Genomic DNA, 20,630 nt, shown 5'->3' with positions numbered 1-20,630 from the left:
ACGTTTTTGTCATCAACAGAATATATGTCATTGAGCTTATATAGTTTAATAAAGAGTAATTATTAAATGTCTAATTCCAATGTTATAACTTTACACTACAAATTTTACATTTCTTATGAGTTCATCTCCTTATGCAAGTCTTTACCCTAATTTCTGTCCTCTACATTTTTGCTGATTTTCCTTTCCAGCCATTGATACCATTGGTGCCATACAAGATAGTATTCGCTTTCTTCCTTTTCCTGGACTTAAAGATCTTGCAGAGATCTCATGAACCACAAAATCAAAGATATAAGAAAGCACGCTCTAGTAATTTGTTACCTAGATTATGTATCATAAAAGATACCTTTGAAAATATTCTCAAAATTTCACTTAAAAATAACCTTTCACACCAGATGTTGTTAAGCAATGACCATAATGATTACTAGCATTCCCAAAAACTGTATTTCTTTGCAGTTATGATTATTATGGACCAATATATCTGAAAGCTGTCAGTTCGGGGGAAATGGAATTAGCATATAATGTTAAAAATAATAACAGCGCACAATTACTGTCCACATTTTGTGCTACATTTGTAACTTCCCCAGCCCAATGCAAAGTCTGTAATATCCTTTAAGGTTCTTCATTATGCTGAAGGCTCAGTATTTCATGCTTCAATTTAATTTAAATTTATCACCTCAGGCCATTTCGGAATGCCACCCTATACTAAGATTACAGGTGATTTATTCATGAGCAGACTCTAGTTGATCCCAAGTTATGAAATATGTTTCCTAGAGAGAGATACAATGCTGATACAGATTTCTTGTTCTATTTTTAAAACTCTATTATGCCTTTCAACACTTCAAAATTCAGACTGAATCTATTGTACCACTTCTTTTGTTAATCCTTGGTTCTGAATTGGCTGACATTCTTCTTGTTTTTAAAATGTGGTTGCTGTTCCATACTTTGTAAGTTATTTTATGATTTCTATTGCAAGTTAATTTATAATTGTGGATATGGCTTATTCAACCCTAAATCACACATTATTGTTAAAGATATGCTTCTCCTTGTTTAAATACATGTAATGTAAGGTGACCAGATGTCCCGCTTTTGGCGGGACAGTCCTGATTTTTAGCAATTTGTCCCGCAGCCCGCGGCGTTTTAAAAAAGTCCCGATTTTTCATTCTGCCTCCTGAGTCCTGGCTGCCTCCTGAGTCCCAGCTGATGGCTAGAGGAAAAAAAACTGTTTAAACTCTTGCCACGGGGCTTCAAAGGGCCGTCCTACAGCTGATCAGTGTTAAAAGAAAACAAATGAGTAGACCCATGCCTGCAAAAATAGAAAAAACAGCCCCTTACAGCTTCCGCATAGGTTAATTGGCTGCAAAGAGTTCCTGGAGCAGATTTTTTTTTCCCCTAGCTATGCTGAAAAAGCGAAAGCGAAAGTAAAGCTGCAACGTGACAAAATGAGGCAGAGAGAGATTTCTTTTTCTTTTTCCTCACCAAAAAAGGTAGGTGCAAAACTGCAAACAATGGGAAATTTAGGGCAAAAGAGGAGAGTTCACGATTTTAAAACACAAAAGAAAAAAAGCTCTATTTAACTAGGGAATTGTAATAATTGAGATACTATTAATAATTGTATATTGTGTTGAAAGCAGAAATGGTTAAGTTGTGGTTGGAGGAATATATGGGGGAAATTATTTGGTTTATTATTGGTAAATATAATTAATTGATTTGGATTGGATTGCATGGAAATAATTGGAATATTCATGTTCATATTGATTAATATACAAAAAAGATAGTTATATAACTAATTGATTTATATTAAAATGTTGAATTTGTATTAAACAACTGTATTACATAATTACATAACTAACCAATGTGAGGAGGGATATAAAAATAGATGACAATGGGAAGGGGTATAATATAGAATAGAAGGGAAAAATTGTATTTGATTAAGATTAGAGATGAGGATGAAGGTTAATATTGTTTTTTTAAAAAAATAGATGAGGAATAAATATGGCAAAAAGGAAATATAGAAATTGTAAATTTAATTGAAATGACTAAACACTGTTTAAATTTGTGAACCAGCCAAATATTCTGTTCAAAGAAAATACATTGTATGTTTGTATGTGTGTTTCTAATTATTGCTATTTATTTATATTTGTTCTCTTTTATTCTTTAAAGTTTAACAATTCATTCTTTATCTTAATATCTTTATATTTGTTTGGGGTTGGCTTTCTTCCCTTTCTTCTTTTTTATTGTACAGCAATCTTTCTCCTCAAACCTACCACCTCTCTCTTTTCTTTCCTTCTTACTTTCTCTTCCCCCCACCCTCTTTTTCTTCTCCCTACTTCCTCTTCCTTTCTCCTTCTCCTCCTCTCTTCCTCCCTCTCTTACCCTCACTCCTACTCTAATTTCCCTTCCTTCATCCCTCTCTATTGCTGTATCCTTTAATGCATATGGACTACTCAGAGGGCTGAAAAAGTTATTTTTGACTGGTCCTCGCACTTTTGACCAGTCCTCAAACTTACGACTGTCCTCACATTTTACGTTTTTTGCCCTATCTTATCACCATGGTGAAGAAAAGCAGTTGTGAAATGAGTGACATGGTTGTTAAGAATGCTGCACAGGCATAAATGTGAGGGTGGTCATAAGTGTGAGGACCAGTCAAAAGTGCGAGGACCTGTCAGAAATGACTTTTTTCAGCCCTCTGAGTAGTCCCTATACACATAGTCATGGCCACCCGGTCACATGACCAGCTAGCCACGCCCACCAGTCACATGACCTCCAAGCCACGCCCACAAAATAAGCCACGCCCACAATGGTGTCCCTCTTTACCAATGTTAAAATCTGGTCCCCTTAATGTAATGGTATATATAAAAAATGCTGTCAGAGTATGTTCATCAACTGAAATAGAACATGGTAACAAGATCAGCCAATGAATAGGCATAGCAACTAAGTCAGCCAATTGGGAGCTGAGACAGACTGGAGCTGGGGTGTGTCTTAGTCTGCAGCTTCTGAGTGCTGAGAATTGAAAGTGAAACTAGTCTCTCTACTGCTGCTGTACTCTGTGTGTGTATTAAGCTCTGAGCTGTGAAGCTGTGTTTGTGATCATGTTTGCTGATCTGAGTTGAAGAATCAACTGTTGGTATTGTAAATATACTTTATGTGTTATTATGAATATAAAGAAGTTAATGAATCCAGCTGATTCAGTTATCTGTGTGTGCTTCTGGATTTGAATTTTGCAAGAAACTATGACAAATGCCCTCTTGTAATTAACATTAATACTTCCCAACATAGGAATTCATCCAGGCATCCAGAACTGTGGATGCCTGGATGAATTTTTGTGGAGATGAAGATCAGCCAAACACTTATTATGTGATAGTGGAAGGCAAAAAGTAAAATTGACTGCAGCAATGGATTCTTAATATCTATCATATTTTTTAAAAATTAACATTTCAATTATTTCTTCCTCCTCCCCCCCCAAAAGGGACTTAAAAGGGATTTTTGTTTAAAAGTCTAGTCAATCTCTTGTAGTTTTGAAGCTTTATTGTTTTATAGTGCTTTTGTATTTTTATATCTATTTGTTACTGTTTTCATTGTTACATATATATTACATTAACATTACAGTGTGTGTGTGTATGTATATTGCTATAAGATTGTACCAGTGGTGGGTTCCTCCCGGTTCGGCTTAGTTCGGCCAAGCCAGTAGCGATGACGATATGACATCACCGAACCGGTTCTCTTTTTCTCCCCCCCGCTCCCCCCCCGCATTATTCTTACCTTTTATTTGGCCCCACCACAAATCAATTGCTGCCTCCCGAGTCCCAGCTGATTGGCTAGAAGGAAAAAACTGTTTAAACTCTTGCTGTGGGGCTTCAAAGGGCCGCCCTACAGCTGATCAGTGTTAAAAGGCAGTGTGGTGGTAGACCAGTGCCTCCAAAAACAAATGAGTAGACTGGTGCCTCCAAAAATAAATGAGTAGACTGGTGCCTCCAAAAACAAATGAGTAGACCGGTGCCTCCAAAAACAAATGAGTAGACCGGTACAGCGCTGCAAGCAGTTAAAAGCCTGGTAGACCAGTATCTCTGCTAAATGACCTACCCCCTGAGATACGCACGATATCAGACCTCCGGACTTTTCGTTGGGCCCTGAAAACACACTTATTCCATCTAGCCGGCTGGCTTGATCCCATCCTCTCAGTTTTAATTGAATTCGGTTTTAATTGGGTTGTTTTAAATTTTGGGCCTAAATTATTTAATTGTTTTTTAAACTGTTTTTAAATTTTATATGCTATGTTTTATCTCGGCTGTACACTGCCCTGAGTCCCGCAGGAGAAGGGCGGTATAAACATAAAATAAAATAAAATAAAATAAAATAAAATAAAATAAAATAAAATAAAATAAAATAAAATAAAATAAAATAAAATAAAATAAAATAAAATAAAATAAAATAAAATAAAATAAATCCTAAAGAATTGTCACATGATCATCAAGCCATGCCCACTAAATAAGCCATGCCCACAGAACCAGTAGTAAAACATTTTAGAATCCACCCCTGGATTGTACATATTGATTATTTTGATTTAACACTGATTTTATTGTTTAAATTTTTCCTCTATATATTGCATTGTAAACTTCAACCTCAGGATGGCTGAAGAATTAAATGTGTAATGAAATAACCATTATTATGAATAAGTAGACAATTGTATAAAAATGACTGATAAATTATCTGCTAAGTAGTAAATGTATTTTGATGACCAAAGTTAGGGGAATGAAAGCAAAAATAGTTTCTCCCCTGTTTCTTAGTTATTGTGGTATTGGAGTGTTGGAGTTAGTTAGTTTCTTTGCTGTATGGAAATAAAGTATGAAAAAAAATATATATTCAACACATCATAAGCTTAAAGAAAAAAAAATATCAGGGAAAAAAAATCAATAAAATGGAGAATTACATACCACTATTTGTGTTTGTTGAGGTCCTTCTCCTTCTTCCACCCTACAAAACAAGATTCCATACAGCAAGCGTTATAGCTCCACTTACTATGAAGTCAGTGGCAAAAAGTTTATTGGAGGTATATAAATATATATTTCAGCAGTGTTTTCACTTTTTCCCATTCTTGAGCAACAGCACATGATTTCTGAAAGTAGCAATCCTCAAAATGATAACTACCTTATAAGCATTTTTTTAAAGTCTTACTTCAGAGGTGGAGATTTAAGCAAGGTGAGAAAGAGGAAGCCATCAGCAAGGTATGCAGACTTTTTAATATTGCACTTGTGTCTATTTAGCAATATCACATAGTCTTATATACCACTTTATAGTGCTTTACAGCCCTAAGTGGTTTACAGAATCAGCATATTGCCCCCAACAATCAGGGTCCTCATTTTAACAACCATGGAAGGATGGAAGACTGCGTCAACCGTGAGCCAGTAAGGATCGAACCTCTGGCAGTGAGCAGTGCGGTAACCTACAATATTGCATTCTAACCATCATGACTCTTAAGGAGGTTTATCATCTTCTTTCATACAAACCAAATACTATAAGCAAGCCAGTGGTGGGTGGTATATAGAGAAGAAGGGAAGTGGAATCTTTTAATTCAGCAATAAATATAAATCTAAATCTGTTGTGACTCCAACCCCCAAGCCCGTCTTATCGGAGGGAGAAGACTCCGAAAGTGAAGGAGAGGAGTTGGCAAGGCCTCCCTCTCCAGGACACTCCTCTCTGGCAATGCCTCAGGTGTCTTCCGAAGGAGAAGAGATAGGCCAGGAGCCAGGCATTTCCGAGCAGCCGCAGTTAGACAGCGACGGAGATAAGACTTGGCTGGATCCCCAACAACGTCGGAAAGACAAGCGCACGCAGCAGAGAAGGAGGCGTGCCAGAGAGTCACTGGACCACACCTCACAGGGGATAAAAGGGGGTGTGGTGGCCATTCAGGCTTTGTGACAGACAAAACTGAAAGCTAGCAAGTCATTCTGCATTTCTGGAACTTTGTTATATGCTCTTCTTGGACTGATTTTTTGGACTGGACTTGACTATTCTTTGGCTTTTGTGGACTTTGATGTTTTCGGTCGGAGGAGATAAACCTCCCTTTGTAAGTAAAAAACTGTTGGCAAACAGCCACTGGGTTGATGCCAATTATGTTATCAAAGGAAATTCTTGTCTGCTGGTTTATTTTAACTCTTGGTCGACTGCTGGTGTGCGTGTGTGAGACGGAGACAGAACATAATCTCAAATAACATGGATGTTTTATTTTATATTCTGCTTTTAATTTATCCAATGGCTAAGTCTTTTTGTTATGTCAGTGCTCTTCCAGGCTCTTGCTCATTCAACATTAGTGGGCAGCTTTGAGTGCCAATTACATTTCTTAAGCTATAAGCTTTTTTATGATGACAAGGGCCTAGTACAGGGGTCAACAACCTTAAACACTCAAAAAGCCACAAAGGTCCTAACTGGAAGCCCCTGTTCAATTCTGGAGCCAACAGGAAGTCCGGTTCCCCCATCATAGTCTCCTCCTAGCGCGGCGTCCTTTTTCCTCTGCTGACTGGAAGTCCGGTTCCCCCACCATACAATCTCCTCCTAGAGTAGCATCCTTTTTCCTCTACCTGTCCTAACCAAAAACCATATCCTAACCAAAAACCCTATCAATTGTGGAGCCAACCAGCAACAGGGAACCACAGCAGAGGGATAAAAGAGCCATATGCAGCTCCAGAGCCGCAGGTTGCTGACACCTGGCCTACTACCAGAGCTGCTCAGAGCCAATACCCAGTCTGTGAAAAGTAGTAACAATTTTTAGCATATAGTGTCAAATAGTAATTGTGGACTAGAGGAGCTACCATAAAAATGGTTAGGGCAGATGTATAAGAACAAAAAGAGGGCCTCTGATGCATGGCTTGGGAAAAGACAGCAGTCAGTTTATACAAATTTGTATGTTTAGGTATGAATTTTGTTTTAATAGAAAAATGTTCTTCAGTATACTATCCAGATCAGGGGTGTCAAATTCGCACGCCGAGGGCCAGATATATCACATGCTGGCCCACTCACACCCAGTTTAGCGAAGGGAAAAAAGTCAGGGTATGTTACGTGATGAGGCCCTGATGACACGGGTTTGACACCCCAATCTAGATGCTAAGTACCTGAGTGATTTTTTTTTAATTTCTCACAATTAACTTTGTTATATTTGAACAAAATAGTTGTCAAAATAGAGGACGTCTTCAAATAAAGAGCTGTCCTTAGAGCTCAGTGGATAAAAGTAAGATAGTGTATTTTCATATTTGAAGATAGACACACACATGCACACACAAACACACAAATACAAACACACACACAGTAATTTTTCAGTCTGTGTACCTCAACTGGGCTAACTTACACAAAATTTGGGACCCATTATTCCTGTAGGATTGAAATTTAGCAAAGCTATGGCTGGTTCAGCACCACTGTGCCTTCCAACTGCAAACTGGAGTAAGGGAAGATGAGAGGGACATCTCTCCACCCTCTTTCCTGCCTCTCTCTGGCCCCTGCACCCACTGAAATCCCTTAATGGCAGCAGGAGGCAATGGAAGAACTTGGGTGGCCACTGGTGAGGTAGGGCTATTAGGGGGCATTGGCGCTTGACATGTGAGCCCTCTTTCATGCTTGAAGAAGGGGGATCTTGGGGACATGCCAGTATGGGGAATAGGGGTGCAGTTTTCCTCATGGTCTGCACCTCCATTGGTTTTAATTCCTGCTTTAACTTAACAAAGTGTCAGGCAGTTTCATGGATTAACCAAGGAAGGAGGGGGGGGGAGAGATTTCCAATGCTCCCTGCAAGCTTCCCGTAAGCAAAGTCAATGGGGAAACCAGCAGGAAGTCGAAATCACAACTGTTCTTACTGCTCCTATGGATGGTCATTCTGTTTCTCTGTTTAGGTTAGGAAATACTGTATCTCTGAAAGGATGATCTTATCGGTCATGGGTTATCTAGGGAGAACCTAAAAGTTCTGATCAACTTTATTTATTAGAAAGAAAATTAAGGTTACATCACAAGAATTCCAACAAGGACCCTGTTTTCAAGTGAGACATTTATTTATGGTAAACCTTAGACCAGCAAAACTGTCTCTTTTGGGAAGTTGGGGCAGTCCCTAATCTCTGCTCTAATGACCATGGTCCCTTCCTTTAATACTATGAGAAAGGACTCCCACTTATACATATATAATCTGGTTTGCACTGCCTACTGTTTTTTCTTTTGTTTTTCCTCCTGGGGTGGTCATCTTAAATTCAGAGTTTTCATTTTTCAGGTAAATACAATAGGGAGGAGGAAATTCTGTGTGTATCTATGGATAATATACACACACCAGTTTATATACTATACCAGAAGCATACATAATATTATTACATATGTAACATTTACTGTAAGGCTGTATAATAGAATAGTGTCTTATCATATTCCCTAATATTTTGTTTTTGCATATTGAATCAATTGTAATACTATAGCAATAGCACTTAGATTTATATACTGCTTCACAGGGTTTTACAGCCCTCTCTAAGCGGTTTACAGAGTCAGACTATGGCCCCCAACAATCTGGGTCCTCATTTTACTCACCTCGGAAGGATGGAAGGCTGAATCAGCCTTGAGCCTGGTGAGAATCGAACTGCCAAATTGCAGACAGCTGGCTGTCAGCAGAAGTAGCCTGCAGTAATGAATTCTAACCACTGCGCCACCACAACTCTTATATTACATACTATGCATTTTCAATAGACTGTTCTGTTTTTATTTAAAATGTACCCTTTCTTTCTGGGGAGTTGTTTTAATTTCAGGTAAACATGACATTTGTAAATAAAAGTCTATTTATTTCGAGTGGAGGGTAGCTTTTCTTCAGGAAATTGGTAGGTAGAGCAATAGGAATAGAAAAGCATAAAATTGTATTAGGAAACCATCATTATATATATCTGTGTATGCACACAAACGCATACACATAATGCATTTGTTCTTTTTTCTTAAGAGAAATATACGCTATGAATATTTGAAGCTTCATTGTACGGAATGCTGCATTGAAAGTCAGGAAAAATAATAGGTTGTAAATTTGAAAAGGCCAAACAAAGATTTGATAGTTCAATCTTGGAAATGTTTATTCCACTCACTCCCAATAATGGAGCCTATTCATTGTCAGCCACTGTAACAGTAACTACCGGTAATAAAGGGTTGACTTCCGAGCTGGAAGTTTCTACATGGTTATTGCTCTATGGTACAGATTCTCAGTCAAAGAAATTAGTGTTGTATCTTAAATAAAATAGATCCTGTAAACAGTTGAATTTACACAGGGTATAAATATCCACTTTTATTCACACCTAATTTGGACTTCAATTGGCAAGAAAATGACCACAAGCTTCAAAACAGATTGCTAGCTAACATGTTAAACATGTGATATGTGAGAAATTACAAAATGCTTCATATCTGCTATGTGTGTGTTGTGCCATCTGCTTACCTCAGAAGTGTGGTAAGCTTTGGGGTTTTATTTCTTATTTATTTATTGGTGGAAAAGTTGCAGCTCTAATCTTTTCTTTAAGTTCATGTTGTCATTAATAGCATAGCAAAGCAGAGCATGGTGTAATGGTAAAGATTCTAGACCAGTGATGGTGAATCTTTTAGACACCGAATGCCCAAACTGTGCACTCGTGCATGCCCAAACTGAAAGGGGTGTGCGCGTGTGTGAACACATGCATGCACCAACATGTATGTGCATGCGCCAACATGCACCAACATGTATGATCTGTCCCCGTCCCCACACACACACACACAGCCAGTCGAGGGTTAAGGAAACACTTTGGAACGCACCCAGTTCTTATCTCCGACTTGGCAGCGATAGACACACCGTCTGCCAAGTTACTTTATTTTCACAAACAGACAGATAAGATACGAACGTTCAAGAAAGTCCAAACAGAAATAATATTCCTCCCAGCAGTTCCGGACGAGGCTTTAGTGACTCCAAGGTTTTGCTTTGTTCGTCACAAAAGATCCTTGACCACCACTCTCTATTATATAGTCTCTGGGGTGTGGTCTCTGGGGTGTGGTCCAGTGACTCAGTTCTAATCCCTAGCACGCCTCCCAAGCTGCTGCAAACGTTTATCACGCCTTCGGAGGCGTGCGTCCAGGAATGATGTGTCATTATCACTTTGACTCGAATCAGCTGTCTCCTCTCCCTCGGCCGGCACTTGAGACAATGCCAGAGGGGAGGGGCCTGGAGAGGGAGGCCTGGCTGACTCCTCTTCCTCATGCTCGGAGCTTTCTTCCTCCGATGGGACAGGCTCAGAGGGCGGGGCCATAACAATGTACACAAACCTGCGCCGACATGCACAGCAGAGACCCAAAGACACCAGCAGCGCAGCAAGAGGTAAGATCTTTTTCTTTTGTGAGCTTCTGGTTCGTTGTTTGCAGAGAAACAGAAGCTCATGAAAGAAACGCCATGGAGATCTGACCTGGGGCGATGGTGCACGTGCCAGCAGAGAGGCTCTGCGTGCCCCCTCTGTATGCCATAGTTTCGCCATCACGGTTCTAGACTAAACTGAGGAGATTCGGGTTAAAATCCATCCTTAGTTAAGGAGATTCCCTATATGATTTAGGGACCAAAATTTTTCTCTCCACCTAATTACCTCACAAGGATCAGCATCCCATGGGGATTAGGATGAGAAAAATATGACAATATTACGAACCCAATCACATCACAACAGCCTTAAATCCAATAATGTGAGGTAAATGTGGAAGGTTGGGGTTTGCCTCTTGACCTCATGAGGGATGTTTTATAATCTTCACATTGATGCAATTTCTACCATGTAGAAATCCCAGGGATAGAAAATGAAAAGCAATCCTCATGTAAGCAGCTTTGAACCTCTGGAGGAGGCAGAATATAAATCTAACAATAAATAAATATCCTAAATTCTTTCCAATGGTTGGGTAGTATTTGACTGGGGTCCCTAGTCTCCCTATAGTATTCACACAGGCAATGGAAACCACTTTGCTCGGTGCTAGCTATAGCTACACTGGTACAACTTTCATGAGCAAATCTGTAAAAGCATCTATAGCATGGGTGTCAAACTCATGGTGTCATGTTGCCGTCTTGATATATGTGGAGCTGAGGTGGGCGTGGCCTGTACATGACACATCCAGCCCGTGGGCTGCCAGTTTGACACCCCTGATCTATGGCCATCCTGCATCTTGTTAGTGCTTGAATCGCAAAGAGCAGAATTTGAACCCCTTTCATCTAGTGATGGATCCTTAGAAATGTTCTGGAAGGCTACAGAAAGAGACCCTCTAAATAAAGTTGACTTTGGGGATGAAAAAAAGTCTTAAAATACTCTCCAAATACTCTGTACACTGATGTTTCAAATACTGACTAAACTTCTAGACTAAACTGTAGCCAGCATCTCTCCAATAAGTTCATTTCCTAATGTTGCAGTTATTGATCCCAACATGTTCATAATGCATGTTAGAGAGAAGAGTTGCAAAGTAAATCTCACAGAAGAGCTGAGGCCACTAAAGTGAATAGGAAGTGCTCCTAAATATTTGCATATGTAACATTGTTTTACTGTTAATGACCCTTTTTTTTCTAAAACAAAACAAAACAAAACAAAACAAAGCAAGTTTCACAGCATAATTTCTCTGGATTCAGAAGAAACATTCAGTACTCACAACATTCTCATCCCACACCAATCATCTCTTGTTAGTTTTAAAAGTTAAAACACTGATTGGTTTCCAATCACACTTGGCCAAAAAAAAAAAATGTTCTGTTCTATTAAAACTTTGGCTTCATTTAATTTTGTCTATTTAACCTCTTTACATTTCTGTCTGTCTGATTTGTTAGAACCAGTCAATAAATTGGGTAAATAAATAAATATACTGAAAAAAATTGTATTAAAAATGTTCTTTACATAATGTTCCCTGTCTCCAAAACTAACATCCACCTTAATCCATTTAATTTAATTCATTTAATCTTAGGCTGGATCACATATAGAAATCCACATTTCTATCCCAATCATTCCTGAACAATGAACTGTAAGTCCACAGCTAGCAAATATAGAAAACAAGATCCAAAATGCAAATCATGCCAGAATCTGGTCATCAGAAGACATTCCAATGAAACAGGGAGTCCTCTTAACTCTTAAACCACAAGAAGCCAACACTCATCCAAGACAGAGTCAACATAATTGATTTGGGGTTTCATGAAAGGGCATCAAATTATTATTTCATCTATTGCCCAGGAGTTGGGGGAAAGAAAAGATCCTGGTGGAGTTTTTCTGGCTCGGGTACCACAATAGCTTGAAGCACCATTCATCTGAATTAGAAAGCAGTTACAATTTGCTGTTCTGTCTACGAAAACCCTAGAACTTTGAACAACTTTGCCTATTTTTAATGTAGCCACCTATCCTCAGTTTTTAAGATTATGTTTGGATGGATGGATAGATGGATGGATGGATGGATGGATGGATGCATTCGTGTTTTAAATCCATTTTTTTTCCTTTTTCCCTTTCTGTTTCCTCCCTCACAAATACACATACATATAATTATCAAATTACTAAAGAATTTTCCTATTCTTATTGCACAAGAGTGTAATTTTTCAAGCCACAAAGAAACCTACATTCATCTCAGTATATACTTCTGTGTTTAAACACAGTGAATGTGTGTTTCATAGAACATAGAAGCACCAAACACACAATAAACAGCAATGGTTTTAATACAGAAAAAAATGTGTTATGCATATAGACTTGGGTAGAGCAACAAAATGGAAGGCCATTACAGAAAAGGCTCTTAAGTAATTGGTAACAAATTCTGCAGTTTTATCAATAGGATCCACTCTTCAATGCAACTGTCGCAGTGACTAACTCTTCAAATTCAATGTTCTCTTTCTATTGGGGAAGTATATTCTGTAATAGAGAGAGAGATTTTTTGGGATGCTCCTTCTATTGGAGAATTTCCAAGCTGTTTGTCTCTTCCTGTCAGGCAGGAAAGATCAGGCCATATGTGAAGTTCCAATTAAACTGATTTATTACTAATCGTGCCTATGCACAGGAATCTATTCAACCAACAACACTATCTTGGTGTTAAATATGGCTCAAAGGAATTCAAGAAGGGTTAGAGAGACTCTAGGTTGATTCCTCTTTTGTTTCTGCCACTCCTCCTACACTTCCTTTCCAGAGTTTCAGTAATGATAGTAGTATATTTTACTGTGGTTTTGATAGTTATTTTGTTATTTGTTTTAACTATTATTAATATTATTTCTCTCTATATGTGGTGCTGAAAACAAGGTAGGACTACTTCTATTGATGTTTCAGGGTGGGAACTAAAGTCATGTACAAAATGTGCAGATATATTCACACACATACACACAATCCACATATAGAGATTTAAGTACATGTGCTATCTATCACAGATTAATATGAGAAGGAGAAAAAAGAGCAACAAGAGTTAAATATAATCTCCATGATGACAGACTGAATTGCTCCATGGATGGATAGCTGAGATAGAAAATAACCATGATTTTAGTATCCCAGAAATATTTTGTGCAGCAAAAATCAATTGCACTGTTTTCAGATATTTTCTATATACCTCATTCATACCTCAGCACCAAAGCTTCGATTTCTTAGTGTTTTTTGATGCCATCTTTTATTGCTCTATTATATCAAGTAACAACAATATAGGAATGGAACTTAACAGGCGGACAGAGGAATAGAAAAACAATGAACTAGTTGGCAGAGAGAAAGCTGTGTATGTGTCATTTTAAAATACAGTGCATATACTGTAAATCTTCAAGAGACTGCTTGAATTAAAAGGTCATAGCACAACCTTCTTTCATATGTGGTGGTCCTGTCCTGAAGCGAAGAGGTATTGGAGAAAAATTCAAAATTGGCCACAAGAATCAACCAATGAAAAAATTGAATTGATACCTGAATCATTTCTCCTGGGAATATTAAAGACGAAATACCAGGGGGGGAGGGGAAGATATTTTATCATACATATACTCACTGCAGCAAAAATAGCCTACGCCCAATATTGGAAAGGAAAGGATACACCACCAGGGGAACATATTATTCAGAAAGTTCTAGAATGTGTCAAAATGAACAAATTAACATTAGAATTAAACGAGAAAGAAGACTCAGAATATTATACGGTGTGGGATGATTGGTACAGGTGGATTGACAACCGAATAAAGAATAGATAAAAGTTAAGACAAATTTTAAGATGCATATAGGAATTTGGAATGATGAAATGTAAAAGAAGAATCAATCTAACTTGTGTAGGAAAATAATACTGTCTGACTGATTGTATTGTATTGTATTATAATAAATTTCAATAAAAATTTAATAAATAAATAAATAAAAGGTCATAGCACAAAACAAAACAAAAAAATAGCTTGTAAAGGCTAATCATATTAATAATGGCAGAAGTTACAAGGATCCCATGATGCTCATTTTGAAAGCTCCAGTTTTTAAGCACAGTTTAAAAGGTTGTTCTTAACTTTTAATGCCAAAAGTAGCTTAAACCTTAATGGCTTTGACCCTTCATTTTGATTCTGTTCAGATATAGGACAGCTTCTTCCAAAGATGCTCTGTTCACAGAGAATCTTTCCTAGGTTTCTTCAGTGGTGGGATTCAAAAGTTTTTACTACTGGCTCTGTGGGCGTGGCTTGGTGGGCATGGCATGGCTTGGTGGGCGTGGCAGGGGAAGGATACTGTAAAATCTCCATTCCCACCCCACTCCAGGGGAAGGATACTATAAAATCCCCATTCCCACCCCACTCCAGGGGAAGGATACTGTAAAATCTCCATTCCCACCCCACTCCAGGGGAAGGTTACTGCAAAATCTCCATTTCCTCCCAATCAGCTGGGACTTGGGAGGCAGAGAATAGATGGGGGCAGGGCCAGTCAGAGGTGGTATTTACCGGTTCTCCGAACTACTCAAAATTTCCGCTACCGGGGCAAGGGTTGCCCTCTCCATAATTTTCAGCCAAAGGCCATACTAATTTGCAACTGACCATAGCCTCAAAACATCTGGAAGCACTAGATTGGGAAATTTGGCATAATGACTTAGTTATCCATTTATGACTCAGGAATTCAAACCTGATTTCCAATTGCCCTTTTTTCTTCCCTGTTGCCCACCTCTGATCTGCCCTGTTGGAACCAACTATCATAATAAAGGATTCTCATAAGAACTACCACTTAATTTGATCAACAAAGCTTTTTACAAATTGGCAAATTGTGAGATAATCATGAATTTTATACCCATAAATTTCTGGATGTGTCAGGATTCCAGGGAGCCGTTGCCTTCCTTCTTTAGGCAGAAGAAATATTTTCCTTCATAATCTGGATTTGGCAATTCCAAATCATCTCAAAGGTCACTCTCAGGACTTTGATCTACTCTAAAATGAATGGGGTGGGGTGGGTAGACCAACTATGTGCTTGGGAGAAATGAAGTATGTCCCTGTAAGATTGATGTTCCTTCCCTCCACTTTCAGCATGTGCTTCATAATTCTTATCCTCATAAACAGAAAGAGAATTGATATTTTCTATGAGTTCTGTTCAGCTCATTAGTTAAACAAAATTAACAATTAAGCAGCATTCCTTCTGAAATATTTTCAACAAGATCATCAAGTTTCTGGAAAACAAGAGATGACATCTCTTTTGTCATTTTCATTCCCATTATGTTTGCTGTCTGCTAATGTACTGGATTAGAGTTTTATATGGGTTTGGACAATTAATATTCATGGCTGAATGCCATTTCCAATTAAATATAGAATATAATTTTAATCACTTTACAGCTTCTTAATTTTTGCATACATTAGAACTTCAGGAGAGATCGAGAACTTCACTTTCTTTTTCTCTTTAAAACTAATTTAAATATGATTTAAACTCCTCCCCAAGATGGCTGCTGAAGAGTAAGAGGCTTTCTTTCTCTTACTATCTGCTGTGCCAGAGATGGTTCTTCTTTGGCAATCTTACTCTCTGGATTTGAATGGGAGCACTTAGAAATGACCCCAAATGACTTTTGGACAGCTGTGGGTCCACCTGGAGGGGGATTCTTGAAGACTTCAGTTCCTTGAAGCAGCCAGAAAGTCAATGAGCATTTTACATCTCTTCCTACCAAAGAAGTTTTTTGTAAGAATGTCTGCTTACTTTTAAGTTCACTTTTCCAACTTTGTTTGTTGGAAAATTTGCAGATTTGTTGGGAAGAAATATAGGCATAGAAACAACATAGATTGTGGAAACATTGATAAGAAAGGTGATTTCCCAGCTGTAAACTAGCCAGGAAGAAATCTAGACTGAGAAATAATGCAGCCGACTCCATACACATTCCATAAGCTTAACACTATCCTTTTATATAATAGCAGAGAACTCTCTGGGTGAAACAGTGGCAAATGGCATTTTTAGGGGGCTTGAAGGAAAAATGGACTTAATACATCTAATTGAGGAACAATCTCATCTGGTTTTAGGGAGAAGATAGCTTGTCTTTGGAGATTGGGTTTATTGTATTCAATCAATCAGCAATTGATAAGAGATTGTATAAAGAAACAAATATAGATATTTGATTCAGGATCAATTAAGGTTAATATTTGGGATGATTTGGGATTAAAGTCATGATAAATTTTCTACAAATTGATTACAATAATAGTTTGTTAACAGAGCGATTTGGAATCTCAATCTTATGTTTCTCTTATTATTGTTCACAATTTTTATTACTTTTATATAATTATTATTATTGTTGTTTTCAGTGTTAAACTACTTTGTTTTTAACATAGTTTATGGATGACAGGCTAACAATTTTTCAATAAATTTAGTAGTTTTTTTAAAAAATGGCCTGTTTCTCAAGCGGTGGGAAACTAACATTGCTGTCTGCATTCAACAAGGGAGGATGTTATGTGTATACTGTATGTGTTAGTCTTTTTTTCTTTTTCTTTTTTTAAGACACTTTTTAATGTCATCTTTGTTGTCTTTTTTATTCTTTTGTTATTTTTTAAATATTTTGGCACTTTGTATTTTAACCTTCTTTGAATAAACTGAAATTTCTTTAAAAGTAATTTAAATATTATTGTTATTCCACAAAAGCAAGGCAATATATTAAGCATATTGTCAAATATATACTGTATTTTTCGGATTATAAATTGCACATTGGCTTTAGAGGAGGAAAACTAGGGGAAAAAATGTGCCACTGCCTCCGTGGCCCATTCGCCGTGGCCCGTTCGCTATGGCCCGTTCACTGCTGCTGCCCATTCACAGCCACCCGTTCGCCAGCACCACTGTGGCCTGTTTGCTGTGGCCCGTTCGCCACCAATCGAACAGCTGATCAGCGCAACACCAACCCCCACTCCCCCTGCCACAATATTCACTGTATAAGACAGACAGACATTTCCACCCTCTTTTTGGGGGGGGGTGTCTTATAGTCCAAAAAATATGGTACTTTATATATTTTGAAATTACATGTTAAATAAACAGTACAGTAGTAAGTTTACTCCTGCAGATATCCATTCCCCTTTTTTTAAATATAACATTCATTTCTTTATTATATATTTTGGAAGACTACAAGGAATAGGGGGTACAAATAAGAAAATCAGGTGCACATAGAAAAATATAGTTGGATAAGCAAACCGTGAAATATCATAAAACTAATATATCCCAAAACATCTTTAGAAAAGGTATCCATTCCTTAACAAATTGCAGTTTTCCTCCTGGATTACAGAATGCCCTCTTTATTGTGCTGTTACAAAAACATACATAACTATGACTTGCATACTAAATAAAGTAAAATAGTTCATTCCATAATCCCATTCCAGAAGAGGTCTTTGAAAATGCAAAAGGGTCATAAATAGACTATGGGACAAACCAAACCAAACTCTTAGCAACTCTCCTTGCTTACGTTTAAATCTAAGTTTTTTAGAGCCTTGCAAAATCTTGATACCATTAGCAGTCTAAAAGCAATATTCAGCTAAAAGTAATATTCAGTACCTTGAGCACCCTGAATGTTCAGATCAAACATTAACTGGTACTAAATCTCATTTTCATAGGAAGTTGTCAATTTTTAGAACCAGTTTCATACTCATTTTACTCTGATGGCAGACAGTATTATATTAGACATTAAAACAGAATAATAATAATAACAACAACAACAGTAATGAGAAAAGAGTTTAAAGTGCAGCAAAGCAAGAAAGCTAAAAGGAAGAAAAAATGTTAACATATTTGAAGTATTTTGACCTGCAAGATATTTATGAGAAAGCAAGAAATTATTTTTCCCACAACAACTCAGTTGCCAGTTTCCATGTGTATATATTTACCTATCAAAAGGTACATAACTTCTAGAATCATACAAAGTGATATTATCAGTAATTAGTATGGACAGTCCCAAAGACAGTGGCCTTTCATTATTCCAGACTTAACCCTTTTATATGCAGCCAAATAGAAATGAAAAGGAATCCCTTTTCATGTGATCCCTCTCCCCTTGATGAAAATAATTTGATGGATTTGGATGATATATCTGCCAAAAAGGATGTACATTTGGCTTCTTCATTTGTGGGCAGACATGTTAATAAAATTTAGTGCCCTTTGCTAAATTCAATTTCCTTCTTTCCATTTTAAATATTATTTCTCACGGAGAAGAGAATTTGATGAATTATTGCCTTTTTTCAGGAATGCAGAAATCATCTGCAATAAATTGCTGGCGTAATGATTTTTGTTATGGAAAGCAGGGGAAAAAATACAAATTTAAATATCCTGAACTATTTCTGGTCGACAGTGTATTTAATGTTTATAGTCTTACTTCTGAGCTATAATTGTTTTTGTTTCATTATGCTATGGTTTATTTTAACAAACCCAGAAGTTGATTGCATTGTGGTGTTTATGCATGACTGACCAAATAAGAATGTAGTCCTACTACTGATAAGAAAACAAATACTAAATCTTAGAGCCCATTTCTCTTCTTTATTATCAGTTCTGCAGAGGACTGAAATAAGTTATTCAACAATGGGAATTTACCTAGAAAAAAAAATATTTCATATACACAATAGAAATGTCTTTTCTAATATTTCAAAGATAAATGTCTAAAATTATCTCCAGCTAATATAAAAACTACCCAGTTTCTTTCTATTTTCTATTGAATATATTCCTTCTATAAATACCCCCTGCTCTAAAGGAGCATTAATCACCACATGGAGCCAATCTGTATCACTTTCTAGCTAGCCTTAAACAGCCAGATCTAAAATATAGGTGACCAAATTCCACAACCGTGACCACTTCATCAGGACTAAGAATTGTTGTCTGGTTAATAGGATAAATAAGTGGTGGATTAATTTAGTGGTTGGTAAGCCATAGATCTATCAGTCTTTGTTTTGCTTTGTTTTGTTTAAATTAGAAACTGAAAGAGCACTAATCAATCTTGGATGCAACTGTAATAAAATCATTGTCAGTCATCCCAATTTGGTCAGTTAGAAAAGACTCTCAAACCCATTGTTAGCAAAAGTACACTTTACTAAACCCAGGTGGTTACTAGAAGAAGCAAAGCCGGATCTGGGGTTTTAGCACCCAAAGCATATGGTTAACTTTTCCCTTGTTCCCATCTCTCCCCCGCCCTCCCGCCCATCCACCCATCCACACACCCACCCCTGGTTATCTGTGGGTGTCCAATTAGGTGCTAACAAATTGTTTGGTTAACAGTCCCCCTCTTCATGGATTGGATGGTTCTGCATTTTATAGTGTGACCTTAGAATGGCCGGCTGTTCTCACGGGATGGCACAATGTGTACTTTCAATTCCTCTCATGCTACCCCCCATTATCTCACCCCGCATACCCACCCACCCCACATTATGACAAGCTGACCGCAAGCAATTCATGGTGTAGCAGGAAGGCAATCCTGACAATCATAAATAAATAAAGTTGTGTCTTTGAATCTAGCCACTCATATTTATTTTCCAAATGAAATCTTGGTTGAATGTCCAGATCTTTTATATGGAAACCTATACCAAGTTAGCCAAATTTCCTTCATTTTTGCAGCCTCATTTAGGTGAAGAAAAGGGGTATATGTAGTTGTTAAACAGAAATATGCACACTATTACCATAAAGTAGAGATCTACGAGTAAGTCCACTTCTCTATGCTGAATTAAATCACCATATCGCGTTTGAGATAATATTTAATTGAACCACTGTAGTTATCTCTAAGTTAATGTGAAGAATGGACAAGTATGTATTTATGTATGTATGTATGTATATATGTATGTATGTATTTTGCATTATGTATATTAACGGACAATAGGAGTGGTGCAATGGCCTAGAGGTGGAGCTCTCGCCTCACAATTAGGAGGCTGTGAGTTCAATCCTAGGTAGAGCCAGATATTTCTCCCTCTGGGCACACTGAGAATATATCTGCTGAACAAAATACTGCATTGGCAACAGGAAAGGCATCCAGCCATTAAAACACTCTGCTTGCTCCATTCAGTTGCCCAGACTCCACCCCACAAGGGATTATGGGGTCGTTAAATGACAGACAATAATCCCTGATTATATGTAAACAGAATCATGCAAACCCTAAAGTACATTTCTTGTGCTTGGCCTTTACAGTTCAGTCAAGAAACTAGGGAAGGTCTTTTCTGAGACATTTTCCAGACCTCTGTTCCTCCTGTGGGCTCAACTGCCTCTTATCTGACCATT

At 37.6% G+C, this 20,630-nt stretch overlaps 1 protein-coding gene across 1 annotated transcript in view; it reads right to left on the bottom strand.

Annotated features, from left to right (window-relative positions):
• Positions 1-20,630, bottom strand: part of FGF14 (fibroblast growth factor 14) — a 364,608-nt gene that overhangs the window by 170,781 nt on the left and 173,197 nt on the right. Inside the window, exon 2 of the mRNA XM_070944320.1 lies at positions 4,932-4,971. Coding sequence (XP_070800421.1) covers positions 4,932-4,971 — 40 coding nt within the window. The remainder of the gene's footprint in view (positions 1-4,931; positions 4,972-20,630) is intronic.

This window comes from Pituophis catenifer, unplaced genomic scaffold, assembly GCF_029215685.1.
Source record: "Pituophis catenifer annectens isolate HBS135680 unplaced genomic scaffold, rPitCat1.0.hap2 SCAF_4, whole genome shotgun sequence".
Taxonomy (NCBI): Eukaryota; Metazoa; Chordata; class Lepidosauria; order Squamata; family Colubridae; genus Pituophis; species Pituophis catenifer.
Note: the sequence above shows the minus strand (reverse complement) of the source record. Positions and strands in the feature narration are given on the sequence as shown.